General features: G+C 33.5%; 1 protein-coding gene across 2 annotated transcripts in view; it reads right to left on the bottom strand.

Annotated features, from left to right (window-relative positions):
• LOC114333982 (uncharacterized) overlaps positions 1 to 22,578 on the bottom strand; it is a 231,404-nt gene that overhangs the window by 145,525 nt on the left and 63,301 nt on the right. The window contains exon 5 of one of the 2 annotated variants that reach the window (XM_028283985.1): positions 11,704 to 11,922. The exons of the other annotated variant lie outside the window; for it this stretch is intronic. Within the exon in view, the coding sequence (XP_028139786.1) occupies positions 11,805 to 11,922 (118 nt within the window). The 3' untranslated portion in view covers positions 11,704 to 11,804. Of the gene's footprint in view, positions 1 to 11,703; positions 11,923 to 22,578 lie in introns of those variants that run through there. 2 annotated transcript variants of the gene reach the window in all.

The raw sequence follows: 22,578 nt of genomic DNA, 5'->3' as shown, positions 1-22,578 counted from the left end.
TTGGGTCACATTACCAGAGGAGAGAAATATGAGATGCTGAGAGTTATTATGCAAGGAAGGATCCAAGGAAGAAGAAGCATAGGAAAAAGACGCATCTCCTGGCTGAGGAACCTTAGAGAATGGTTTAAGTGTAGTTCATTACAACTGTTCAGAGCAGCAGCCAACAAAGTGACCATAGCCATTATGATATCCAACCTCCGCTAGGAGATGGAACTTTAAGAAGAAGGTCGACATTAAATTGTCCCTCTTCTTTTTTTCTTTTATCGAAACAGTGCCATCCTTTAAATGGCTTTTGATGCGGCTCTATGCATCGTATGATGTATCGTTCCTATTTTTATGGTCTGGTGCCGTCGAATTCCACAAAGTGGGTTCATTTTGGTACAGATTTAAAAAATCAAAAATTAATTCATTTTTTATTTTGATAACGGCACCCGATTTGGGCGTCGAAACGTTAATAAAAATCATTTTTTAATAACATTGTGGCTTATTTCCCATTGTAAAAATTAAAATTGTAAAAATGCCACAAGAAAATAGCTTCAGAACAACATTAATTCGTTGGCCATTCCATTTTTTAGCAAAAAAAAATTCTAATAACAACTCAACACACTTTAGCAACACTAAATACAACTGCTGGTGTCAGCAAATGAACAATTTCTTTAACTTGCCAATCAATGCCTTGTCGTCCGTTAAAACAGTGACGCGAAAAAATATCAGCGAAAACTGACGGTGTCATGAATTTCGGATTTTATGTATGTGACTCATTTAATTTGTAATTTGGCTATTGATTACATTGCGTTTCTCACATTTCTTGTCACTTTCAATGTTTTCGTTAATAGCATATTATGGTGTGAAATGTGTAGTATGGACATTCCACGAAAATCTTTATTCAAAGCTAATGATATTCATAATAATAACATACCCAAGCTAAATCTTCACAAACTCGCTACAAATGTAGTGCTTGTAAAATTTTTTATTGTTTCGAGAGTTTGGTTGTTACTCATAAATCAGAATTATTAATGCAATAATATTCATGAAAAAGCTATTAAATTTTTATTAGTAGCTACTAAGAAGAAATGTATTATATTATGATTCAAATCAATAATTATACATATTATGTACATATGTTATTTTTATCAAAATGTGTTAAATTATCAATTTATAAAAAAACTGGCGTTTAACGTGTTAAAAAATCTTGACAGCGTCCACACGGGCCATTAACGCACCTTTGATCTGTACCGACTTTCGATGGATCACCACAGACGTGTCTGTGCTATCACAGACGACCACTTCCCATGGTGCGTAGTGCGAGCTGGTCCGCGTCTGTCGGCGATATTGCCGATCTTGAGAAGCCGTAGTTACTACGGACTAGTACGGACCAGCACAGACGCGTCTTTGCTACCACGGACGATACGCTTCCCACGGTGCCAAGGTTGCCAGGTCAAAAAACTAAAAATCACCAGACAATTGCTTAAAAAGTTGCCAGATTTTGCTAAAAATCACCAGATTGTTATGAGTATGCGCAGTAACGAAAAATGTGTTGCTGCACATAATTTTGCGCATGCGCATACGCGTAACCATTCGAGAACGGTAATGTGAAGGGTTGGAACAAACCTAATAAAACAATAATTAGAATACAAATGAAACGATTTTTTTTGTAAAATATAATGTAAAATGTAGGTGTTCATTTTTATAAAAGGTACTGATAATCCCGACAATGTAGATTATTTAAAACTTAACGTTTTATGTCTTAAACTTGGCCTGACAGACGACCCTCGTCGAGCGGGGTGTTATACAAAATTGTTTTGTTGGAAACCTAGTAATTTTTGCTCATGCTAATAAATTTTTAATACAAATTAAAATTGAAAAAATAGTTCCTAAGAACCTTTGAGATTTTAGTTTATTAGATGATCAAACCAACACAAAACGTGACAAAACTACAAAATATGAAGAACAGTAATCACTTAAAACTCTACAGCTGACACAAGAAAGATAAAACTGCTAAATTGATATGTTGATATTAACTGAACTGGTTTGTTTATAAAACCAAGACATAAATTATTGGAAGTGCATGAACACTTGCAAGAGTAGCGTAAACTTCGGGAAATCCCCGGTTGAGCACCACAGAGGCGGATCATTTTATATTACAAAATTAGACTTTTTGTATTACCTATATGAATATTAGGCAATTCTTAATAACGAATAAGAAACATATAATCGTACTTTTTAAATAAAAAAATATAATATAGATAAGGTCAAAAGATCACCAGATATTAAGCTTTTTAAAAAAGTTTTCACCATATCACCAAATGGGTTAGAAAATCACCAAATCTGGTGAATTTTCACCAGACCTGGCAACCTTGCACGGTGCGTGGTGCGAGCGGGTCCGTGTCCGTCCGCAATATTGCCGATCGTGGGAAGCCGCTATTAGAACCCGATAGCCATCGATAATATTCCAACTAAATAGGTTCATAAATACAAGAGTCAGCACTGCCGAGTATGTGCGGGCAATGTTCACTATAATATGTGCTTTTATTAGAAGTCTATTATAAAACTTGGATGAAAAAATAGGACCGGACCTAGTTTCAAATCTAGAAACTAGCATGAATACTTGTAAGCGAAAATTGTGATTTATTGTATCTAGTACCGTTAGTTTAAAAATTAATAAGCATTCTTGACTGAAAAAGGTATAATGTAAAACAGGCTTAAGTTGTCAAATATAAAAAGAACAAACTAAATATCTTAAAAACTGTAGGAGTAGCATTCCAACATGAGTTGGAAAATGCACAAAAAATATAATTTGGTCTGCAAAAATGCTTGATCCATATGAATCCATTTCTTTTAAGTTATTTTAATTAAATATTTAACTCACCTTTTAAATTTGCCTCTCTGAAATTGGCGTCAGCAGTGGGAATTTCCATACTGTCTCTAGAAGAACAAATAATACTACTATTCGTATTGGTTGCATTGCTAATAGTCTCATCGTCAGACAACACGGTAGGCGTATGCCAGGATCGTGGAGTTTGTAAATTTATACCTTTTTTCTTAGGCTTCTTCTTTGATCTGCTTTCACCCTCCGATTCAGAAGAACTGAAAACTCTTTTTTTCCTGTGCCTTCTTACATCAGGATCCGAATTCAAATACAAACTTAAAGAAATACAAAACATGTATGTATTTATTGTTTTATTGCTGATTGCTGACATTATCTTTAAAGGCAAAAATCATCAAGAGATATTGAAAAAGGTCAAGAATGCATACATCTTCACAGCAAAATATTTAAACTTTAAGGTTATAGCTTAAAATTAATTTTAGAAATAAATTTATTAAATAATTTTGTCTACATACCATAAGTTGAATCGCGAAATATTCGCACCTTATGTGAGGGCCAACAGCTGCTGTAGTCACAGTTTTTTAGAGCATTATTTAATTTCTTCTGTGGCAAAACTGGCCAAAGGCAAAACACACCACGGTCCATGTTTTTGGATGAGATGCCGTGACGACTTTGATGACAGAAACTAATTTTTTTTCATAAAATATAAAAAATATCATTTTAATTTAAAAAGTTTGATACTTCAAAATAGATATATTTTTATGAGACGTGTTTTTTAAAAAGTGACAAATTTTCAGTTTTAGAAAAATAACAATGACGTTAAAGAAATTTACAGCGATAAACAAATCTGTAACAAGAACCACATGCAGAATGAGATTTAACCACTGTCTTATACGCTCTGAGCTTCGCTGGTGTCGCTTCTAGCGGACTACTAATTCAACTTTCACCGGTAATTTTTAAATTTGTTATTTAATTGTTATCGCTTAATATTTACAACGCAAAAAAGTAATTAAATTGTAATCGATTTTTTTAAGATTTTGCTAATCATTTTGAGGTTCTATTGATAAAATATGAATTTCTTACTTCGGATACTTTCACAATTATCGTGTAGATGGTGCTAAGATTAGATTAATTTATAATTCCGTATTACGGAACATTAAAAAAACTTAAATTCAGTATTTAAAACGTAAGTATATTTAAGGTAAAAATATATACCACAGCTTTGACCAACTAATATTTTTTATAACTAATGATTTTAATTTTAATTTTAAATTAATCACTTTGACATTTATGTCAAATTTCCAGTAAAGGTTTACAGACTTGTCACTATTGGCGCTCGCGAATTTGTAAATATCCCCTCTACGTACGAGCTCACAGCGTATACCATCATAAATATTTAAACTTAATCTAGCTGATAGTCCACAATGTATTTGTGGTCGGTTGGGTAACTTACAACACAAAATTTTGACATGTTCTCTTATTTCTAATAACTTTAATAAGTATGTTTTTAAATGCACCGTATTATTTGACTGATTTTCACCATCCCATTTATTAAAACTATTTATTAACATTAGAAAACAATGAGTTGGTATACCGACTATTGTATAAACATATTTTAGATATTAAACTTAAATTGTAATTGTAAAATACAGAGTAAGTATTTCTTGTAAATTTTTATGCATATACACCCAAATAAACAACAACAAATCTGTAACAATTAAACAGTTGTATGTAATAACGGAAACACAACAACTTTATTGTTTAGTCTAAGTTTAAAAAAATACTTGTAGTCGGAAAGATAGAAGCGGATCTTGTGCGTGATAAGTAATATGGAAAAACTATACGGGGATATGTTGAATTAGTTGTGTACATGACTTTCACCAACAGCCGGAAACCAGAGTCGGGGCCGAGGGTAGTTATAAGGGGTCAAAGTCGCGATTTTTATTATTTTTTTTATGACGCTCACGGTGGAGATAGTGCACCAAAATTTGGGAATAAGTAGGTAATAACGTAACTCTAGGGGCATTTTTTACTCTCATAAAGTAAAATCTCTAGGGGCGGAACGCTGCGTAGCCACATGTGGGGGTAGGGGTGAATATAAAAAATATAAAGGGTTTTTTGCGACGTTCGTGATTGAGATAGTGCACCAAAATTTGGGAATAAGTAGGTCATGACGTAACTAAGTAAAATCTCCAGGAGTAGCACACTGCGTGGCCGACAAAGGCGTGGGGAAGGGGTGAATACAAAAAATATAAGGAGCGTTTTGCGACGTTTGTGATTGAGAGAGTGTACCAAAATTTGTTAATAAGTAGACCATGACATTACTAAGTAAAATACTCAGAGCCGGAAACCCGAGGTGGGGGACGAGGGTACTTATAAGGGGTCAACGTCGCCGTATTTATTATTTTTTTGTGACGCTCATGATCGAGATAGTGCACCAAAATTTGGGAATAAGTAGGTCATGAGGTAACTAAGTATAATCTCCAGGAGTGGAACGCTGCGTGGCCGATGAAGGGGTGGGGGTAGGTGTGAATATAAAAAATATAAGTGGTTTTTTGCGACGTTCTAGATTGAGATAGTGCACCAAAATTTGGGAAAAAGTAGACATTGACTTAACTAATTAAAATCCCCAGAGCCGGAAACCAGAGTTGGGGATGAGGGTAGTTTTAAGGGGTCAAAGTCGCAGTGTGTATTATTTTTTTGTGACCTGGCACATTTGTCCCCCACGCAGCGTTCCGCCCCTGGAGATTTTACTTAGTAATGTCATGATCTACTTATTTCCAAATTTTTGTGCACTCTCTCGATCACGAATGGCAAAAAAACCCCCATATATTTTTATACTCACCCCTGCCTACCACCCCTTTGTACCCCAAGCAGCGTTCCGCCGCTGGAGGTTTTACTTAGTTACGTCATGACCTACTTACTCCCAAATTTTGGTGCACTATTTCCGTCATGAGCACCACAAAAAAAAATAATAAAAACCGCGAATTTTACCCCTTATAACTACCCTCGCCCACCACTCTGGTTTCAGCCTCTGGGGATATTACTTAGTTATGTCATGGTCTACTTATTCCCAACTTTTGGTGCACTGTCTCAATCACAAACGTCGCAAAAAACCCCTTACATTTTTTTATATTCACCCCTGCCCCATCCCTTTGTCGGCCACGCAGCGTTCCACTCCTGTAGATTTTACTTAGTTACGTCATGACCTAATTATTTCCAAATTTTGGTGCACTATATCGATCATGTGCGTCACAAAAAAAAATTAATAAAAAACGGGATTTTGACCCCTTTTAACTACCTTCCTCCCCCACTCTGGTTTCTGGCTCTGGGAATTTTACTTACTTATGTCATGGTCTACTTAAACCCAAATTTTGGTGCACTATCTTAATCACGAACGTCGCAAAAAGTCCCTTATATTTTTTATATTCACCCCTAGCCCCACCCTTTGTCGGCCACGCAGCGTTGCGCCCCTAGAGATTCTACTTAGGTACGTCATAACCTACTTATTCCCAAATTTTGGTGCACTATCTCGATCATGAGCGTCATAAAAAAAAATAATAAAAACCGCGATTTTGACCCCTTATAACTACCGTCGGCCCCCACTCTGGTTTCCGGCCGTTGGTGAAAGTCATGTACACAACTAGTTCAACATATCCACGTATAGTTTTTCCATATTACTTATCACGCACAAAATCCGCTCCCAGCTCTTAGACTAGCCGGAGAGATGGAAGCGGATTTTATGCGTGAAAAGTAATATGGAAAAACTATACGGGGATATGTTGAATTAGTTGTGTACATGACTTTCACCAACGGCCGGAAACCAGAGTTGGGGCCGAGGGTAGTTATAAGGGGTAAAAGTTGCGGATTTTATTATTTTTTTTTGTGACGCTTATGATCGAGATAGTGCACCAAAATTTGGGAATAAATAGGTCATGACGTAACTAAGTAAAATATCTAGTGGTGGAACGCTGCGTGGCCGACAAAGGGGTGGGGGTAGGGGTGAATATAAAAAATATAAAGGGTTTTTTGCGACGTTCTTGATTGAGATAGTAGACCAAAATTTGGGAATAAGTAGATCATGACATTACCAAGTAAAATCCCCAGAGCCGGAAACCAGAGTTGGGGATGAGGGTAGTTATAAGGGGTCAAAGTCGACGTTTTTATTATTTTTTTTTGCGACGCTCATGATCGAGAGAGTTCACCAAAATTTGGGAATAAGTAGGTCATGACGTAACTAGGTAAAATCTCCAGGGGTGGCACTGTGCGTGGCCGACAAAGGGGTGGGGCAGGGGTGAATACAAAAAATATAAGGAGTTTTTTTTGCGACGTTCGTAACTGACAGAGTGCACCAAAATTTTGGAATAAGTAGACTTATTAAAATATTAAATAACTTATTAAATAGACTAAGTAAAATCCTCAGAGCCGGAAATCAGAGTTGGGCATGAGATTAGTTATAAAGGGTCAAAATCGCCGTTTTTATTATTTTTTTTGTGACGCTCATGATCGAGATAGTGCACTAAAATTTGGGATAAGTAGGTCATGAGGTAACTAAGTACAACCTCCAGGGGTGGAACGCTGCGTGGCCGATAAAGGGGTGGGTGTAGGTATGAGTATAAAAAATATAAGGGGTTTTTTGCGACGTGCTAGATTGAGATAGTGCACCAAAATTTGGGAATAAGTAGACCATGACTTAGCTAAGTAAAATCCCCAGAGCCGGAAACCAGAGTTGGAGATGAGGGTAGTTTTAATGGGTCAAAGTCACAGTGTGTATTATTTTTTTGTGACCCGGCACAATATTTGTCCCCCACGCAGCGTTCCGCCCCTGGAAATTTTACTTAGTAATGTCATGATCTACTTATTCCCAAATTTTGGTGCACTCTCTCGATCAGGAACGGCAAAAAAACCCCCATATATTTTTATACTCTCCCCTCCCTACCACCCCTTTGTACCCCAAGCAGCGTTCCGCCCCTGAAGTTCTTACTTAGTTACGTCATAACCTACTTACTCCCAAATTTTGGTGCACTATATCCATCATGAGCGCCACAAAAAAAAAGAACAAAAACCGCGACTTTTACCCCTTATAACTACCCTCGTCCGCCACTCTGGTTTCCGTCTCTGGGGATATTACTTAGTTATGTCATGGTCTACTTATTTCCAAATTTTGGTGCACTATCTCAATCACTAACGTCGCAAAAACCCCCTTACATTTTTTTATATTCACCCCTGCCCCACCCCTTTGTCGACCACGCAGCGTTCCACTCCTGGAGATTTTACTTAGTTACGTCATGACCTACTTATTCCCAAATTTTGGCGAGCTATGTCGATCATGAGCGTCACAAAAAAAATAATAAAAAACGGAACTTTGACCCCTTATAACTACCTTCCTTCCCCACTCTGGTTTCCAGCTCTGGGGATATTAATTATTTATGTCATGGTCTACTTATACCCAAATTTTGGTGCACTATCTCAATCACGAACGTCGCAAAAAAACCGTTATATTTTTTATATTCACCCCTACCCCCACCCCTTTGCAGGCCACGCAGCGTTGAGCAACTAGAGATTTTACTTAGGTACGTCATGACCTACTTATTCCCATATTTTGGTGCACTATCTCGATCATGAGCGTCATAAAAAAATAATAAATTCCGCGACTTTGACCCCTTATAACTACCCTCGGCCCCAACTCTGGTTTCCGGCCGTTGGTGAAAGTCATGTACACAACTAATTCAACATATCCCCGTATAGTTTTTTCATATTACTTATCACGCACAAAATCCGCTCCCAGCTCTTAGACTATAAATGTATATTGGACAACAAATACCTAAAATCTTTATTTTTCAATGGAAATTCATGTTTAAATTAAATGCATATTGGAAAATAACAATAAAAAGAATATAAAATACAATGTCTTACTTAAAAAGCGATGATAGGTACATAATTTTAAAGTTCGAACAATATTACCGCTTCATTTAGCATTGCCGGATGAAAATGAAGGTTCCCATATGACGTCACGCGTTCGCCTTCCATGCGTGCGAACATACCGGTTCTCTGTGTACCGTGGCTTATATTAGAACTTTGAATACGGAATATATGAATACTTTACACTTTACACATCAACAATGATTTATTCTGGGGCTCTATTTTTCGGCGGATCAATTACAATTACACCAAAAACAAGTGATATCAACAGTGCGAGTGGACAGCTGGACACAGTCGACACTATTCATTCGACACAATGGATTAAACCAATTAAATTACAAAAATTACTTGACAATAATTGACTTAAGGTGATAGAGTAGCGATCAACAGGTAGCAAAAACGCGTTCCAAGATTGCGGCTGTAATTTTGAATCTTTTTTAGAGATATTTGGCACACTTATTCGTAATATAATAAAGAATGGCGGTACAGAGCCCAATTTGAAAAATATATTAATATGTGGAAATTACTCTGTAATTAAATACAATATTAAAAAAACGAGCCTGTACCTCCATTAAGAAGAACAAAAAAATACACTTTCTTCAAATAAATTTTTTATCCGATGCCTAGATTTTGTGTTATTTTGGAACTACTAAAATTTTTTATTTCATTGGTAGTTCCAAAATGACACAAAATCTAGGCATCGGATAAAAAATTTATTTGAAAAAAGTGTATTTTTTTGTTGTTCTTAATGGCGCTACACGCTCGTTTTTTTAATATTGTATTTAATTACAGAGTAATTTCCACATATTAATATATTTTTAAAATTGGGCTCTGTACCGCGATTCTTTATTATATTACGAATAAGTGTGCCAAATATCTCGAAAAAATATTCAAAATTACAGCCGCAATCTTGGAAAGCGTTTTAGTTACCTGTTGATCACTACTGTTTGCTCTTAAGATAAAAAGAATATATATCGCGGCAAATTTGCGCGCAATTAAGAATAATTACTTGCCTCTCGTCGTTTTTGCACAAAGTTTTTGTTTGCTTTTTAAGTTTTAGATTAAAGATTGCAATAATAAATTATTTTATTTGTAAAAGAAAACAGGAAACATATCGCAGAGATCTTTAAATAATCAACAAATGAAATATCATCAATACAGTAAATGTTAAAAATACTTTTTGAAGTGAAAACTTCTTTAGGGACGCTGTGCGATTTTTGGATAGGGGAAAAAGCATTGAATTCGCGACCGTCATCGCGACCGTCATTGCGACCGTCATCGCTTATGCTATATGTATATTATGTGTATGTACCTATATACAGTGCGGTGGAGTAAGTGTTGCCCCCCCCCTATTAACTTGTTTATTTTAAGAATATAAGCAAAACGCTCGGAGAGGTCGATTATTAAACTAACCATAGTATATTATAGCATCAACGCTTCGAACTTTACTCGATCCCTCTTCAGGTAACAGGCATAACTTTGATTTTTTTTAATAAGAAAGTACATCATGTGACACCAATAGTTCTTAGATAGGGAAAAATTGTTGAATTACGACCGGCGTCCCTTGGCCGAAATAAATTTTTGAAATTTAAACTTTTTTGGGGACGTTGTGCACTTTTCGGATGGGGAAGAATTATTGAATTACCGACCGTCATCGCGACCGTCATTGCTTCGACGAAATAAATTTTTGAAGTGAAAACTTCTTTAGGGACGTTGTGCACTTTTTAGATGGGGAAAAATATTGAGTTTGTGACCGTCATCATTTTGCGGAACTAAATTTCGTACGTATATATATTATGTGTACGAAAACATAAATAGCATAGAATGTACGCAACGCGTATATACATAATAGCAACTCTTTTTGGATGGGCAAAAAGCATTTAGCTCGTAATTTATATATTATAAGAAGTTTTCACTTCTGTCGGCACTCCCATGAGTGCTCAATTTTTTTACTAGGTCTATAATATGAGAGAGCCATGAGCATCCACTTATTAGTGGATGCTCATGGCATCTACATAATATGTATTTATTATTTGGCAGTTTAAAATATAGGACATTGGCAGTATGTTCACAGAATGTCTTATAGCAACATTTCAGGAATAATTTAATCAGATGTTCACCGAATGTTCCTTGAAGGTGAAGGACATTCAAATATAGATACAACTTTGGTAGTACATTCCTGGAATATTTTGTGTTGTTAGGGACTTTTCTCCCCTACTATTAGCAATTTTTCACCTATTTATTTGTAAATTTCATTCTTAACCCGGCATGCGATAGGTGAAACTTTTTGCTACTAACAGACAGGTGGGGTGTGAAAAACGCCAGTAATTAAAAGGGTTAAATATTCTCAAAAAATCTCTTTATGTTTAGTTATCTGTGATGTCTGGAACGTCAACATCTTAAAGCTGGTCAGGATAGTCACTATTTTCACTAACATTGTCTATTTTTTCACTTACTTCCGAATTACTCTTGTCAACACATTCGTCACTATCTGCTTCATCCCATAAGACCTGAAGACATGTTTATTCTCAATCGTAATTCAATTTAGCATAGACTAATAAAAAATATGTTGAAATCTGTAATAAGTATTATTCACTTACCTATACTTACTTATTTATAGGAGTAATACAAAATAAAGACAATTATGCAGAAAGTATAAAATCAGAAACGTGGAGCGTGACCACTTTCAATCCAAATGTACTTGCAGAATCTAAACAGACGACTAAAAAAAACTATGTGTCATCGCATAGATGAATACACAATGGAAAGCTATTTCTATTCTACTTCTAAAATTTCCTTATGTTTTAGGCGCTTTAGCATTGTTGGGGTGTACCACACCCCGCCTGTGGGATGCTGGGTTAATATACCTATTACCTATAGGGGCGTGTAGTCTCCAGGATGAGGATTCTGTAAATAATCCGATTAACTCCCGTCTACATAAATTAAATAAAATATGCTAACACGAGAAACTTTATTTTCTGTTACTTAGATCACATTTAAATTATTCACCATAAATAAGAATGATAAATAAATATATTGATTGATAGCACGGTAGCTAATTGCAAAGATTTGATTTTACTATCTTCAGTAAGGGTGCAACAGCATCTGCGTCATTCTTTGGGCAGTCTTTAAGAAGACTTATGTTAATACATGCTTCTGCTTCTTCAATTTGTCTAAAATTAAAATAAAACTTTTATTAAAATAAAATAATTTGGTTACCTAAAAATGTTTAAATTTTTGGTGACAAACTTAGTTAATCAACTAATCGGAATTAAAACGACTATACGGAAATGTTTAAACATCTTGGTATAAATCATAGAGCTACTTCTTAGAACTCAATTTATAAGTACCTAATAGTATTGAATTAAGTTCTTAGAAGAAAATATTTAATGTAAAGTAGATTTTACTAACGAGAAAGAAAACAAATAAAAAATAGTGGATGTAATTTATACACACGTAAGAAGTTATACTTCTATTATTATGATTTAAACGAAATAAATAATATATTTTAAACAGTTTAATTGTATTTTTAGATCGACTCACCCTGAATAAAATGAGTATCTTGGGTAAAACCAGGGGTAACAATAGGCGGTTGAAGCGTAGCACTGTATTAATTGTATTTTTTATTTAAATGTTAAGCTAATTTTATTACTAAATATAATAAAAAAATTTAAAAAAATAAGGCTACAGCATGAAGTCTTCCCAAGCTGTCTACCCTTTTTAAAAACTGTATCATATTAAGAATAACCAAAAACGTACATACGGTATCCGCCAAAATAAACAGTACCGAAATTAAGAGGGCTGTGAAATTGCGCACGCAAGTTACATTTATCATATTTGGTATACTTGTCATTAGTTGTCAATTTGACATTACGTTAAGGTTAAAATCTTTGTCGTTATAGTTCCTTCCACCGAAGAAAAAATTTTTTTAGTAGTAAACATTATTTCCGCTCATACGGAGTTGAACGGAATAATGGCCCATGTTTAAATGCTCCATAAATTGGCTCCGTGAACATTTTGGTAACAGAATAATTTCTCGTCGCACAGATTTCGAGTATTCATCTCCTTCACTGAATTTAACATCGCCTGATGGCCCTGATGCCCACAATTGGGGTATGACGAAGAATTCCATATTTCACTCGGAAAATCCGGCAGAACCTGTTGGGTAACCACGGCAAATAATAATAACTTATTTTCAACGTTTGTAGCAGAACCACATTTCTTAAATAGGTTTAAATGATCTTCAGAAACTTTATGAAGCTTGTTTGAAACGACATGGAGCATATTTTGAACATAATATGTAGGTACCTAAGTATTACAAAAATTAATTCATAAATATATTTTTTATATTCGGTACTGTTTATTTTGGCGGATACTGTATCGGTACAGGAAAAGAGGATATAAACCCAGCCAACGCATTACAAAGATAAAGAGGAAAATGATATTTAGTGACCAAGAAATATTAAAATGATGGAAACAATATTTTGATAAATTGTTAAACGTGGAGTATAAAAATAATGACAATGAAGCGAAATACCTCCCTTTCGGTTCGGGAAATTAAAACTGTCAAAGTGTCACTCGGGACACAAATCGGCAATGTTAAATATGTATCTTGTGTAATTACAAAAGTGACACTTAATTAAGATATCTGGACAATTTTAATTGCAAGCGTCAAATTACTAATTAGGGTTTAATTATATCTCAGGGTTCATATTTGAGTTCAGAAATATCTTTCTCTTTGTGTTTTGTAATAAATTACAGGAGGAAAGGGAAATAAGTAAATATAATATTTTAGTGATTATTATACACTGACCGGCATGAAAAACCTGTTGTCCGATTTAAGTGATTTTTTAATATGTTATAGCCTTATTATTTAACAATATTTTTGTAATAATATTGGTGGTAGACCGCGTGTACCAATCAAACTATGATTTCTCAAAGGTTGAAATATTCTAGCAATTCTAAAATACTGAAATTAAAACCCAACTGTAGATTCAGGTTTTTTTAATATACTGTTTTTTGAAGCATTCTCTCATGTTGGAAAATAAAAAAGTTAGGTACTTTAACAACTAGCCATGGTTTTAATAAATAGAGGGTGTTTCTAAATAAGTGCGACAAACTTTAAGGGGTGATTCTGCATGAAAAAATAATGACGGTCTGCTTTATAAAGAAATGTCCGCAAATGCTTCGTTTCCGAGATAAGGGATGTTGAATATTTTCTTACAAACTCATAATTAATTTATTGCTCTAAAACCGGTTAAAATATGCAAATGAAATTTGGTGGCTTTCAAGAAGTAGTTTGTTGCGCATTTTTTGACATACAATTAGGAATTTTATATTCTCCATTGGCGTGCATACGGGTAATATTAATAATAATAATAATTTATTCAACAATAACAGGTAAAATCTTTTTCGATATTTACATATAAAGTGAATAAATCACGAAGGTCTCCGAGAGGTGTGGATACACCCGTTTCGGTAAATCCGATATAAAATAATAAATAATAACATACTAACGTAAATAACAATAACATAAATAGCAACATAATACAAAATAATATAATACAATAAATAGATAGGTACTTTTTTTGTAAATACACAGTTATGTTTTAGTAAATATGATACGTAGAATATATAATATAATGAAAACAATAAATAAATACTTAATTTAACAATAAAACACGAATAATTAATTTTCTTAAAACAATTATGTTTGGCTCAATTAGTTAGTAATATTTTTGAAGAATGGTGTATATACGCATGTTTTATTAAATATGATAAAAATAATAAGCAAAATAAACCAGTTTAAAACAATATAAAACTTGAAATATAGGTATAAAAATTGGTAGTGACTCTAGAGTTTCATTTATTTTTTTTTTTGTTTTTTAATGTATGTTTTAAGCTACTATAATGATGTCACAAAAATTTCTTGTTTGTTCCATCAGAAATGATTTTAATTTCTTTTTAAATAGAGAAACATTATTAGTATTTTTGATATCAATGGGGATATGATAATATATTTTGGGGCTAGAAATAGAAAACTTCTTTCACAGAAGGACTTTGTCATTTTCGGAATCATATAGAGGTGTTTGCCTCTTGTATCATGCTCATGTGATGGTAAATTGTTGTCTGTTTTCATGGTGTGATATTTTAAAGACACACAAAGAAAGTATAATTGTTTCAAGTCAAATATATTACTATCCTTATATAATCTATCTGTAGAGTAGGTGTATGGTTTAGACATAATAATTTTCAGAAATCTTCTTTGTATGATTTCCAGTGGGAGAATGTGTGTTTTCAGGGCGCTTCCCCAAGCCAGTATACCATAACGGAGATGACTTTCTACTAGTCCGTAATATAGTGTGCGAAGGTATATATTAGGTATGTGTTTTTTAAGATGTTTAAATTTATACAGGATAAACTGTAGCTTTTTAATGATATATTTAATGTGAAAGTCCCATTTTAGATGTGTATCTATAAAAACTCCTAGATATTTAACATTTTTGTTACGGGTTTAATATAAAATTTTTGTTTATTATGTGATATTTGAAGGGGTTTGAAAAGATCAGTAGTCAAGTTAGAGTTAAATATTGGTAGCTAAACAGTTTTCTTAAAATTGATTGATAGTATTTTGTAGTCAAACCATTCTTTTATTAGTTGTAGATCATATTCTGCTTTTGTTTTTAATTCATACCAATTCTCAGCATCATAAATAATAGCAGTATCATCAGCAAACCCAATTATATGCCCTAATACTGGACATTAAACTGGACAGGACCTAATACTGTTCCCTGTGGCACTCCATATGTTATACCTCTTTGTCCGCTTATTTCTTCGGAGACCCTTACTACTTGTTGTCTCTCAGAGAGGTAACTTCTAAATAATTGTAAACAGTTGTCTCTTATACCAATTTTCTCTAAGGTTTGTAAGAGGTTATTGTGACTAACAGTGTCAAAAGCTTTGGCCAAATCAAGAAATACGCATAAGCAAACTTTATTTTTGTTAAGTGCTTCATATGCTTTGGATGTTAAATTTAAAATGGCATCTTGGGTGGAAGTATTTTGTTTAAAACCAAATTGTTGAGGGGAAATTAAATTATATTTTTTGATATATGCTGTAAGTCTATTTTTCAATAATAATTCAAATATTTTAGAAATATGCGGAATAAGAGATATAGGTCGATAGTTTGCAGCAAGAGTTTTGTCTTCATTTTTGTATATTGGTATGACTACTGTTGTTTTAAAGGCTTTAGGCCATATTCCTTTTTCTATACATATATTGATAATATGAACCAATGGCTCGAGTATTTATGACGAAATTGTTTTCAAATATTCTGCATTAATGTCGTCAATACCAGTTGCCCTTTTACACTTCAGTTCATTTATTATTGTTTCTATTTCAAATGTATTTGTAGGTAATAAAATCATTGAGTTTGTTAGGACAGTATTTTCATATACTTAGCGGGAATTAGGTCAAATTTTTTCAGCCAAACTTTTGCCCATCTCTGAAAATGTCTTATTAAATTCATTTGCAATATCAGAGGGCTCAGTCAACATATCTTTCATTTGGTTTTTAAGACTCTCAAAAGGTACATTTCCTTTTTTTGGTCCACTTAAATCTTGCACTACATTCCATAATTCTTTATTGTTATTTGAACTTTCTAGTATCATATTTTTATAAAAATTACGTTTTGTTTTATCGATAAGTGTTTATTTCTATATGTTTTATATTTTTGTAATAAATCGTGATCATTTGGATGAAGCCTTGTTAGTCGATATGGTCTGTCTTTTTCACTAGTGGATTTTACTAGAGCTTGTGTAATCCATGGTGTAATTTTTGTGTTTTTTCTATTTCTTGTTTTATAATAAGTACATTTGGCAATATTTTGTTGTATAATTGTTATTAATTGATCTGTTGCTAAATCTGGATTGTTGTATTTCAGAATACAGTCCCATGTTTGTTTAGATATATCATCCACAAGTTTCTTGTAGTTGATGCCTTTACTATAATATTGGTTCTTTTTATTCATTTTTTTACTGAAGACTATTTGTAACGCTATTGCAAAGTGATCTGTTATATCAGTTTCTAATACTAGAGGAATAATATTATCTAAACCATTAATTTTTGATTTTATAAATATATGATATAAGCAAGTTTTTATTCGAGTTGGGTTATTTATGGTGGATATAAATCCGTACTCGTTTAGGGTACTTATATATTCTATGGTATCATTATTTAAATCTAATAGATCAATATTGATATCTCCAACAAAAGGGCAGTAACTTTCAGAGTTAATAGTATTATCGTGTAAGAAATGTTGTAAATTATTAATAAATTCAGAAATACTCGGGTTATAACTTTCCTTAGAGGGTGATCTATAAAAAGCAAGAACCATAATTGTATTGCTATTATCAATAATTAATTTTATTTTTAAAATGTTTGTTGGTCCTAGTTTTACGATATCATATTTGAAAGAATATTTGCAATTTATGTAAGCCACGACTCCGTCATTTTGATTTAAGTCCCCTTTATTATATATTACGTTATACCCTGGTATGTTAAATAAATTAATATCATTAATTTTCCATGTTTCAGTTAAAAAAATAACATCAAAATTTGTAGTAACATCATTTAAAAGTATATTACCCGTTATGTTACCCGTATGCACGCCAATGGTAAATATGAAATTCTTAGTTGTATGCCAAAAATGGACACTAACTACCTCTTTGAACCTACCAAATTTCATTTGCATAACGCAACCGGTTTTAGAGCAATAAATAAATCGTCAGCTTTTAAGAAAAATTCATCATCCCGTATCTCGGAAACGAAGTATTTGCGGATATGTGTGTGTCAAGAAAACGGTCATTATTTTTTCATGCAGAATTACCCCTTAAAGTTTGTCGCACTTGTTTAGAAACACCCTATATTGATCAAGTACATGGCCAGTTGTTAAAGTAACTAACTTTTTTATTATCCAATATAGACGAATGAATCTAAAAACACAATGTTAAGAAAACCTTACGCTATAGTTGGGTTTTAATTTCAGTACTTTGTAAATGCTGGAATATTCCGCAGCGTGTGGTGAACTTTGATAAAAAAACACAGTTTGATTGGTACACCCGGTATATAGAGTTGCACAAGTTTGACTTGAATCTTTGAACTTGACTTGAGTTTGACTTAATTTCAAGTCAAACTCAAGTCAATCCTTCCGACAAATAATTCAAGTCAAGTCAAACTGGTCAATCGTACAGGTTTGAAAATTCAAACTGTTTGTCAAACTAGTTTGAAAAAGTTTGAAAAATAATTTATTTCGTAGATACACTTTTGTTGAGATAGACATGTTAGTTGCCAATTAAGATAAGAAATTTAATAATACAATGAGTTCCATATAAAAGTAACTTGATATAGGAAGCGATTATAGTCAAAACAGGGTAATAAATTTCTTAAAAGTGATTGTTGTATGCTTAGAATTGCTTGCAAGTCTCCTTTTATCGATAACTTGTTTATATTTTTGTGTTATTACTAGATTAAAACAAAGAATTCGTTGAATGGTTTTTTTTATCATACCAAGTATAATTTAGTCTACTTTAACAAAAATTTATGAACGAACAACAAAATATAATATGTATTTTTAATAGAGTAGGTTTAATGCATTCTTTTGCAACGTTTCAATTTCGTTTTAAAGTATTAGTTCACTATGTGTCATTTTATAACACTGTTCTTTATTTTTACATATTATGCAATTTTCATTGTTTTGAAATCACCTGCCTTACGTCAAATACATCAGTATATTTATTTTTCTTAATTATTAATACTGCTTCGACTACAGATTTTTTCTCTTAATTTGTGCAGTGGGAATACCTTCAAAATCAGACTCAATTTGTTCTTGTACTTATTCTGAGCCGAAAAATATCCAGGTTCAGATAGTATCTCACAAAGCACACACTTCAAAACGAACGTAATAAACAAGCCAAGCATAGATGTCTAAATATGAACTACAAACTAATTTGCGAAGTACCGTCCCCAAGAAGGTCCAAATTTTTTTTTGACAAATTTCAATAAACATAGAAATGTATTAGCTGATATGATATTTAAATCGGTTTTAGGAAGGTAGACACGGCCAGCTCGGAAGGCAGCGAAGGGTGAGCTTGCATTGAGTAGGATTCACGCCTTGTGAACTGCACTCGAGACGCGGTGGATGCCTGACCTGACTCCATTTAAATAAAGATGGAGAAACAAATGGAGGCGTTGTTGGAGATGTTACAAGCTGTGCATCAAGAAATAAAAGATATAAAGGAGGTCAATAAGCAGTATTTTAATGAGATAAAGGAAATAGTGAAAGATAATGAATTAATCAAAGAAGAAAACAAGGTACTGAAAAATCATATAAACATGATAAATAACAGATTAGAGAAATTAGAAAACAAAGAAAGGAGAAATAACATGGTTATCCAAGGCCTTAATATCAAGACGGATGAACACAGCATTCTAAAAGAGGAAATGAAAACTTTCCTAGATAACGAGCTAGGAGTGCAAGTAACAGTAGCATATGCTAAAAGGTTAGGCAGTAAAACCTGTTGGATCAAGCTAAGCAACGAGTCTGAAAAATAAACTGTCATGAAAAATAAAATCAAACTAAGAGGGTACAGACAAGGAAAAATATATTATATTAACGAGGACATGAGCCAGAAGGAGAGGGATATTCATAGGTCTGGATCCCGCGTATGAAAAAAACATTGATTAATAGCAAGTTGAAAATTTGTTTATAGCTTAAGGGTGTCTAGTCAGATAAACTTTGATACATGGTAACACTGGAACAGGGGCAGTTTTAATTGTGGAACATCTTAAAAATTTGGAACGGTCAGATTACGAAAACGGCACATTTATTTTGTCCGACCGAATAAACTTAAACTCTCCGAACAGAGATTAAACTCTCATGCAAAAGTCAGACTGCTATTTATCACCTGTCATAATTCCTGTCATTTGACATATTCTACATGTTCCACTCATTAAAACGCCCATTTGGTGACAAATAGCAGTCTGATTTTTGCAAGAGAGTTTAATCTCTGTTCGGAGAGTTTAAGTCTGTTCTGTCGGACAAAATACATTTGCTGTTTTCGTGGTCTGACCGTTCCCAATTTTTAACCTGTTCCACAATTAAAACTTCCCCTGTTCCAGTGTTCCCATATATCAAAGTTTGTCCGACTAGATACCCTTAAGCTATTAACAAATTTTCAGCTTGCTATTAATCAACTTTTTTTTCATACGCGGGATCCAGACCTATCAAGGAAAAATTGGCAAAATTAAGGCAAAAGAAGAAAGAAGCAAGGGGAAGAAAGTCAAAGTAAGGTTTCAAAAAATAATAATAGATAACAAAGAATGGATATGGGACAATGATGCGGATAAACTAATACCTGAGATAAGCAACAAATACCCAAGAACAATCCATCCAAAAAACTGATAAGCGAATTGGACGGAGAGACATTGATGACGACCAGGAAAGGACATGGAACATCCAGTAATATGAAAGAGCAAACAACGAGGATAACTAATAACAAGGAAAAAAAGAAAAATGAAAACAAATGTCAAACGAGAATAGCTACATGGAATATAACCTCGATAACAGGAAAGGAACGTGAATTAACAGAGGAAATGGAAAGATTTGAGCTGCAGTTGATAGGAATAAGCGAGACGAAAAAAGTATAAAATGGAATTGTCGATATTGGAGGGCAGCACATACTCTACTATTCCGGAGTTCAGATAGGACAAAGGGCAAAAGAAGGCGTGGGAATAGTTGTAACGAAAGAAATGAATAAAAAAATAACCAAATTCAAACCAGTATCATCAAGAACCATATACATAAAAATAGAGTTAGAAGAAGAAGAATGTCACATAAACAGGTATATGCACCGGTAGAAGGAACAGAGCATGAAAAAATAGAACTATTCTATGATGAGATACACAGATACAGAAACTTATTGATGAGATACAAGAGGAAAGCAAAAACATCATTTTACTAGGTAAAGGTATGGAGGAGAGACGATAAATAGGAATGGTAGAAGAATGATAAGTGTCTGCCAAATAAATGACTTGTTAATAGGTAATTCTTTCTGGTATCAACCGAGAAACGAAAAATACACATACGCAGCAGAAGAAAGAAATGCAAGAAGCATAAATGACTACATAGTATATCCTCGAGACGCAGAACTAACGATACAAAATAAAAAAACAGAGAACGAAGCCGAACTCGGTACCAAACACAGACTAGTAACAGGAGAGATAAACATGAAACTAATGGAAATAATAGAGAGTCCTCAATATACAAGAATAGCAATACATAAGATGAAAAATATGGAAATGAGGAAGTTATACATACCAAAAAGAGACAGATAAAATACTGGAACAGCATGAAAACAATGAAGAAATATGGAATATGGAAGCGAGATGGAAAAAATTGAGAGACACGTTATGGAACAATGCTAGACAAGTATGTGAAATAAGAAAGAATGGCAAGAATAATAAAAGAACTGGATGGTGGAATAAGGAAATAAAGCAAGCAGTAAAAAAGAAGAAAGAAAGATTTAAGCGATACATAAACACAAATGAAGAGCAAAACAGAGACGAATACAGAAGACAGAGAAATATAGTGAAATAACTAGTACCTAAAAGATGCGAAGAAGAAGAGCTGGAAGGAATTCGGTGAAGAATTGAACGAAGATTTTGGAAATAACAATAAACAGTTTTGGAATAAAATAAGAAGCATGAAAAGAACAAAAAGGAAACAAATAAGAGGAATTAAAAATTAGCGAAATGAATTGAAAACAAACATACAAGACATACTGACCATATGGAATAAGCACTATAAAGAAAAATTCGAGGCAAGCAACCAACAAAATGAGGAGAGAGGACAGCAGGCAACAGAAGAGGATAGGGACAATCGAGTAGACGAAATTCATATCAAAGATATTGAAGAAGGATTGGTAAGAATGAAGATTGGAAAAGCGGGAGGTGCCGATGATATAGATCCGGAGATGATGAAGTACGTGGGAGAACGTGTCAAGCTTTGGCTACTGGAAATAATGAGGGAAGCATGGAGAACAGAAAAGATACCGAAAAACTGCGAAGAAAATTTATTGATGCCAATACACAAGAAAGGAGATGAAGCGGAATGTGATAACTATAGGGCTATATGCTTATCATCAGTGGCATATAAAGTCTACACCGGGATAATAGAAAGGAAGTTCAGAAAATAACTGGAAGGAAAACTGGAAGAAGAACAAGCGACTTTTAGTAAGGAAAGAGGAACAACAAATAATATATACATACTGAGAAATATAATTGAAATGAAAAATGAAATAGGAGAAGACATATATTACGTTTATAGATATTAAAGCTGCTTTTGATTCTATAAATAGAGAAGTAATACGGTCAGTAATGGAAGATCTGCCAATCCTGCAAAAGATAGTAAGCGTCGTAAAAAGTACATATTACAGAAACGTACTTGCTAAAGTACAAATAAACGGAAACAGATCGCCAATAATAAACCTAAGGAGAGGAATAAAATAAGAGGACAGTCTCAGCCCAGTTTTGTTTATATTAGTAATGAATAGAGTAATGAAGAGAGCTAAAAGAAGGTCAAGGCAATTACAGTCAACAATAGGGTACAGGAATTTAGTACCAGTGAGAATGAAGGGATTACTATATGCAGATGACTTAGTAATAATAGCAGACAATAAAGAGAAAATGCAAGAATTATTCGATATCTGGGTGGAGGAAATAGAAAATTTGAAAATAAAAGTAAATGTAAAGAAAACGAAGACCATGATAGT

This window comes from Diabrotica virgifera, chromosome 4 (assembly GCF_917563875.1).
Source record: "Diabrotica virgifera virgifera chromosome 4, PGI_DIABVI_V3a".
Classification (NCBI taxonomy): domain Eukaryota; kingdom Metazoa; phylum Arthropoda; class Insecta; order Coleoptera; family Chrysomelidae; genus Diabrotica; species Diabrotica virgifera.
Note: the sequence above shows the minus strand (reverse complement) of the source record. Positions and strands in the feature narration are given on the sequence as shown.